The following is a 7,373-nucleotide window of genomic DNA, read 5'->3' as shown; positions in this document are numbered from 1 at the left end:
GACATTGTAAACTTGTTTTATTTTTGCAAAAATCCCTGAAGTGAGTAGTACATTTTTAGTACAGTATATTCTGATAAAAATATTTTAGTAGAAGTGGCTTTATTTTTTTATACAAAACCCAGCACAAAAAAACAACTGCTGATGACAGGGTCGTGCGCAACTATTTGCATAATGTATTATACCTTCCCACCCCTAGGAAGCTCACTACTTCGTGTCTTCGGAATGCTGCTCAATAAATATCCCCTTGTGATACTTCTGTCCAATCCCATAAGGCACGTGTGCAGCGGTAGTCCCCAGCTCCTTGGCACCTTCAATGTGGAACATCTGGTCATCAAAGAAGATGTGGGGCTGGATCTTCTGCAGGAGGGGCCCTTTAGGGGCCCCGGCGAGGAACAGGGCCTCGTCGATCTCCAGGCCCCAGCTCCTGAGGGTCTTGAGGACGCGGACCCCTGAGCTGGCTGCGCTGCGGGATGTTACTAGGTAGGTACGAATGGGGCAGGTCATACGCTCGTTCTTGGCATAGAACTTCCTCTGGAGCATCCCCAGGGCCTCCAGGAAACACTTTAAGGAACCCTGAGTGAATGAACGAGACATAGGGTTGCATCATTTTTATATCTAAGCAAATAACACATCAATGGGTTCCACTTTATTTGGATATTCTCCTATTATAGATGGTCTTCAGACGCTGAAACTATCACCAATCAATCAACTACCACAGATGATATGCAACAACTTGCAAGGATTAAGGTTATGTCTAGGATTAGGGTAAGCGGGTGTGTTAGTTAAAACATTTGTTGATAGTAAATTGAACATCTATAACCCTCTATAGGGAGACTCCAAATAAAGTGTTACCCATCAAGGAAATAAAATGTAATAATCAGAATCGAAAAGCTAAAAGCTAAAAAAAAAAAAAATGGAGGCATGTAATCTCATGAACACCTGTGCAAGAGGTTTGTTCTCAAACTCCTTCTCATGCTCAAAGAAGGTGTCCAGGCCGTGTTGTTTCACGATGATCTCCGACTCATCAGAGAAGAGGACGGCGTCCCCGTCAAAGGCAACTTTCAGCTGTGTGTCGGAAAGCTGGTTCTCCACATCTCCAGACGCAAACATGGTCACTGCTGCAATGCCTATTTATAAAGACATTATAAGGGGCTTATACATGCTCATAACAATGGTATCATAATGTATTACATCTGTAGGCTATATTAAACCTATAAAGCGTTACCACGATGTACATCTACAGTCTTTTTTAAAACTCTGTTACAAATGTAGTATCCATGTTAACCTAAAACAGTTTAGTCCCTATAGGACAATAAAAGAAAGCAGCATTATCAACTACCCTCCTCAATGGCCTCCAGGACTTTCTCTCCATCCTTTGAGAGGTACAGGTTGGTCATGTAGGCCTTCAGATAGCCAATGGGGCTTTCCCCTCCCGTCAGACAGAATCTTTCAATGTTTAAATCTGTCAGGTAGAGTGAAAAACATATCAACACCCCATAGATATGTGATAGTATAGTCATCAGGATGGTAGCCAAAGATGGCCACTAACATCCATGCAAAACAGGCATAGAACTGTTAAGAAAAAAAAATTACATTTGGTCAAAAAATACCAGTCATTCAATGAAATGCAGCACACAAGTAGTGAATCTTATAACCATAGAAATATAATTACTGGCCATTGTATTTCTCTGCTTATAGCACTGTAGTAGGCATGGCAGAGCGTGTCGACCACGAACCGTAGTGGTTGATGCTGTTGATGAGGCGCACCCCGACCTGGGCGTGGTTATTGGTCATTAGGACGATGTCAAACAACTCGTCGCTGTCGGGGTAGAGCCGCCTCAGCCGTGCGTTCACAGTCATCAAAGCCTGCAGTGTGTGTGTGTGTGTGTGTGTTTTTAGGACAGAGTTGACACAGGGATAAAGTCAAAACCTGACTGGTGGGTAGTAGAGCAACTACTTATAGGTGGTTGCTTCAGACTATTTAGTCCCAAGTTGCAACATATACATATGCAGGCAGGCACATGTACTGATAAATGCACAGGGGCGGACAGGGACAAGAATTCGGCCCTGGCATTTTATCCACACAAGCCTACGTCGCTGTGTAAACCACCATCCCTTCCACCATCATGCTACCACCCTCGGCAGGCCACCAACCACACAATACCCTGACAGGCAATAGTGCTGACATAACATTGGTAGTACAATACAGCATTTCTCAACCATTTTCTGTTCCAGTGAGTGGCAACACATGGTCCTCTTTAACCAGCTCATTTTCTTTTTTATAAACATGTAAAAACACCACTGGAAATACAACTCATCACTAAACTGGGCCTCTTCTCTAACCATTTTGGTTTGCCTCCCTGTTGTGCTGTCTATTAGTCTAAGCATCTTCTCTGCTGTCACTCTGTGCTGCTTTTGTTCTGTCTGCTTAAGCATTAGACGTTATAAAAGCCAAGCTAACAACCAAGCTATATCGCAAACTAGTGCCCGTCTTATATGTTCTCCTGAATCAGCACGACCCATGTTGGATTAACTCTTAAACTGGATTAAATCAAGGTTTATCTAATAATAATTTTAAACCTAGTTTTAAATTAATCCAAGTTAATTTAGATTAGAGGAAGGATTTAATTTGAGTTTTCACTTCAAACCTAGATAAATTTTAAACCTGTTGCTCAATGAATAAAAACTTAGATTGGAGATTAAACCATCTCAAGTGGCAGTTTAGAATGAACTGCAAAAAATAAATAAAATGGCAGCATATCTACTGTGGAGAAACCAAAATGACAAGAGTTCCTCAGAGAATAATTAGAGACAAGTTGAATCCTGTCGAGTGATGATAATTAACTAATTATTAGGCTATTTACATGCCCATTTTGTACAACAATTGAATTGGGGCTTATGACATGCCCAGCCTTGAGCCGAATGATGATGTTGTGCAACAAACTGAACGGGCCTGATAACGGTAACATTGTTGTGAAGTTGCATCAATGTTAGTTTTAACGTGCATTATAGGCATTGATATTTACCAGTTATTTATGCTTACTAAATATTGGTGGTTCGAGTTGGCCGTCATCATAAGGTGATGACTGAAAAATACTTTTGGCTGTAACTGTTAAAACATTGTACTGCAGTGGAGGAGGATGAGGAAGACCATCCTACTCAGTGAATTTCAGAAATGTTTCAATAGTGAAACATTAAAAAAAGTCATCCATTTTAGATACAGTAAATATATTCACGTCACCAAATAACTGATTAAAATTCTGTTTTGCAATGAAGGACTACAGTAGCCTCAACAGCATCATGGTGTAGCCAGATGACAGCCATTTTCCGTCCTCCTCTGGGTACATCAACTTCAATACAAATCCTTGGGAGGCTCACGGTTCTCACTAGGGATGTGACAAATGAACAAATTTAAAAGCCAAAAAAAAATCATAAAATTCCATGTCAACTCACAATGCAGAATAACCTATTAAGCATGTACGACAACTAGGGCCAGTCATTGAAGTTACAGCGCATTCTGAAAATAATCAGAACCCTTGGACTTTTCACGCTTCGTTACAGCCTTATTCTAAGATGTATTAAATTACTTTGTTTCCCTTAATCTACACACAATACCCCATAATGACAAAGCAAAAACAGGCGTTTAGAAATGTATCAAATAAAAAACAGAAATAGCTAAGTATTCAGACCCTTTGCTAGGAGACTCGAAATTGAGCTCAGGTGCATCATGTTTCAATTTATCATCCTTGAGATGTTTCTACAACTTGATTGGAGTCCACCTGTGGTAAATTCAATTGATTGGACATGATTTGGAATGGCACACCTGACTAGATAAGGTCCCACAGTTGACAGAGCATGTCAGAGCAAAAACCAAGCCATGGGGTCAAAGGAATTGTCCGTAGAGCTCAGAGACAGGATTGTGTCAATGCACAGATCTGGGGAAGGATACCAAAACCTTTCTGCGGCATTGAAGGTCCCCAAGAACACAGTGGTCGTCATCATTCGTAAATGGAAGAAGTTTGGAACAACAAAAACTCTGCCTGGCCAAACTGAGCAATTGGGGGAGAAGGGCCTTGGTTAGAGAGGTGAAGAAGCCAATGGTCACTCTGACAGAGTTCCAGAGTTCCTCTGTGGAGATGGGAGAACCCTCCAGAAGAACAATGATCTCATCAGGATTCAACCAATCAGGCCTTTATGGTAGTGGCCAGACAGAAGCCACTCCTCAGTAAAAGGCACGACAGCCTTCTTGGTGTTTGCAAAAAGGCACCTAAAGACTCACAGACCATGAGAAACGCAATTCTCTGGTCTAATGAAACCAAGTTTGAACTCATTGGCCTGAATGCCAAGCTTCACGTCTGGAGGAAACCTGACACCATCCCTACTGCGAAGCATGGTGGTGGCCGCATCATGCTGTGGGGATTTTTTTTCAGCGGCAGGAACTGAGAGACTAGTCAGGTTCGAGGGGGGAAAAATGAACGGAGCAAAGTACAGACAGATCCTTAATGAAAAGGTTCACCATCCAACAGGAAAATGACCTTAAGCACACAGCCAAGACAATGCAGAAGTGGCTACGGGACAAGTCTCCGAGTGTCCTAGAGTGGCCCAGCCAGAGCCCGGACTTAAACCCGATCGAACATCTCTGGGGAGACCTGAAGACAGCTGTGCAGCGACTCTCCCCATCCAACCTGACAGAAGTTAAGAGGATCTGCAGAGAAGAATTGGAGAAACTCCCCAAATACAGGTGTGCCAAGCTTGTAGCATCATACCCAAGAAGAATTAATGATGTAATCACTGCCAAAGGTGCTTCAACAAAGTACTGAGTAAAGGGTCTGAATACTTAAATGTCATGGTTGCTTAAAACAAAAACAACAAAACGAGTTCTAAAAACCTGTTTTTGCTTTGTCATTATGGGCTATTCTGTGTAAATTGAGGAACAAAAAAACAACCATTATAGAATAAGGCTGAAACGTAACAAAATGTGGAAAAAGTGAATGGATATGAATATTTTCCGAAAGAATTGTATATCTACCGCAGTCATATACCCTTGAAAGCACCTCAGCTATGACATGTTTGTTTGTCTGTAAGGGTACAGTGTTTTTTTAAATGCCAAATTGCTACGCCATTTTACTTGTCTGTAAAGGAATGCCACTTCTGAAACGGAATAAGGTCATCACTAGCCGACCAGAATTGTCATTCAAATAATCACGAGCTGCCTGCCTGCAGACCACTCTCCAAAATACAGTACTTTGAAGTTTGTTAAATACCGTGACATTAGAAAACATCCACTAGGAATGAACTCCTAAGATTCAGTATTTTTGGAAAGGAGGAGACTGATTAGTTGCCGTACTTCCGCGAAGACAAACAACTTTCATAATGAGCTACAAAGGAACGGAGAGAGAGGGGAGGGGCACAGTACAGGTAGGTCGGCCACCAGGCAGACGGAGTCAGAACCATGCACTAGGCTTATCAATCTGCAATCAAAGGTTGTATCTGGCACCTTCAGTAAAGAAGGGCCTATCAATAAATATGCTAGGATATTCTACACGAAAACGACTGAACACACACACACTTGCATCATTTGCAAAGAGAAAGAGTAGGCTAGCCAGCTGCACTGTAAATGTTTTAAGGATCCATATTTTTTGGTTTAAACATTTTAACATTCACACCCACTCATAGACTACACAGAAATTATGATGACTTCCGGAGGACGTCCTCCAACCCATCAGAGCTCTTGCAGTATGGACTAACATCTTGTCCATCCAATCAAAGGATCAGAGAACTAATCTAGTCCTGAAAGCATAAACTACAGCTAGCTAGCACTGCATAAAGTGTGGTGCGTAGTTGACTCAGAAAGAGAAAGACAATAGTCGAACAGTTAAATTAATTTCTTCCAAAATTAATGAGAAGCAGAGAGAGCTAGCTATATTTCATTGTATTCCCCCCCTTCCGAGTTTACCTTTCACTTACTTAGCTAGTTAATGCAGTTAATTTAGCCTAGTCAACAACCTGCCTCAGAGAGGACTGCCAAGCTTACCTTGACTTGCATTCATTTATTGCCACCGGGGCCACTATTGTAACTGCTTGCTGTACTGCGTGATTGTACACATGGATTGTATTGTGGGTTTACTAATGTTTTTTTTGCCTGGTCACAGACAGCTGTTGTGAACTGAAGTCCAAATTCGAGTATCATGTAGTAGCCTAAACCTATCAATGTTACATTGAGCTGGGTGAATGGAATATGAATGAGTCATCCAATATGCTTGCAGTAATAGAAATAAGGGCATGCTCATAAAATAATTGTCCTACAAAATCATTAATGGCACTAACTGCCACTGGTGTACAGTAAATATATATTTTGCATTTGTGAAATTATTTTGATGTGATATGAAAGTAGGGGGCTTTGTTTCTAGAACCTCAATGCAATTGAGAATCGATCTGTGTTTAAATTCATATTTTGGCTGTTTCTGCTGCCAGAGGCAATTCACCTATAAAACAGAAAATGTAATACCCTTACCAAAAAGATTGCAGTCAGAATGCAGTATAACTGTAGTACTGTAGTTACAATGCAATATAACTGCAGGAGGCTGCAAATACTACATCCAAAATAACTTTTTTTAACCACAGTAATTTTGCAGTGTAACTGCAGTTACAGTGCAGTATAACTGCAGTTCTTGCTATCACTGGTCCAAAATACCACAGTCGACTGCAGTTAGTGCACTTTTACTGCAGTTTCAAAACCGCAATAATTGTAAGGGCACCCTCTGCCTTTTCCTCGCACAGACATGCAGGTAGGCCATATTCTTCAATCACTCTCTGAATTAACCTACCTTCACTAGAGGAAACGCCACCCCTGGCATGAGCGGCTCATTGTCGTGCTCCTGTTGATAGGCCACATACTTCTCGACCCCATCTTCTTTGTAGATCTTCCCCTCTGCAACCATGTTGAACAGGGAGCGAGAGGAGACGGCGATAGTAACGGCATATTGGGGTTTGGGCTGTTTGCAAAACAAGCATAGTAAAGAAAAAAACGATACGAGACTAGCAGCAAATATACCCGTATTAACACTTCTTTTATCTACAAAAGGCAAACAAGAAATGCGAACGTATCACTTACAGGTCTGGGTTTGTTTGTTTTTAAACTGTCAAAAAAGGCTTTTGCTGCTGTCCAGTCTTTTTCCTCTCCAGCCTCCGTGGCTGTTGGATCGGTAGTTTTGATTTCAGTCATATTTGGCCTGGAAATGAAACGTTTTTAGTCTGATAATTCCGTAACAGTGATTACCAATTAGACGACCAGACCAAGAGACTACAGGAAATGCTTGCGCGATGGTGAAGATGTTCGTGTGTTTTTACCCATGATGCTCAATCACATGAGG

At 41.5% G+C, this 7,373-nt stretch overlaps 1 protein-coding gene across 1 annotated transcript; it reads right to left on the bottom strand.

Annotated features, from left to right (window-relative positions):
* On the bottom strand, positions 1 to 7,373 carry LOC106571658 (cytosolic 5'-nucleotidase 1A). The gene is made up of 6 exons (XM_014144973.2): positions 7,115 to 7,373; positions 6,828 to 6,995; positions 1,737 to 1,866; positions 1,340 to 1,462; positions 940 to 1,127; positions 1 to 573 (listed from the first exon to the last, which is right to left on the bottom strand). The coding sequence occupies exons 1-6, from the start codon at positions 7,223 to 7,225 to the stop codon at positions 205 to 207; spliced, it is 1,089 nt and encodes a 362-aa protein (XP_014000448.1). The 5' UTR covers positions 7,226 to 7,373; the 3' UTR covers positions 1 to 204.

Source organism: Salmo salar, chromosome ssa15 (genome assembly GCF_905237065.1).
Source record: "Salmo salar chromosome ssa15, Ssal_v3.1, whole genome shotgun sequence".
Lineage (NCBI taxonomy): Eukaryota > Metazoa > Chordata > Actinopteri > Salmoniformes > Salmonidae > Salmo > Salmo salar.
The sequence above is the reverse complement of the archived record's forward strand: the minus strand, read 5'-3'. Positions and strand labels throughout refer to the sequence as shown.

Excerpts from the sequence above, each read along its gene's own strand:
- LOC106571658 (XM_014144973.2), bottom strand. The coding sequence starts at position 7,225 with ATGACTGAAATCAAAACTACCGATCCAACAGCCACGGAGGCTGGAGAG. Across the intron at positions 1,867-6,827 it reads TGGCGTTTCCTCTAGTGAAG|GCTTTGATGACTGTGAACGC; the intron begins GTAGGTTAATTC and ends CACACACTGCAG. Across the intron at positions 1,128-1,339 it reads CCTGGAGGCCATTGAGGAGG|GCATTGCAGCAGTGACCATG; the intron begins GTAGTTGATAAT and ends CTTTATAAATAG.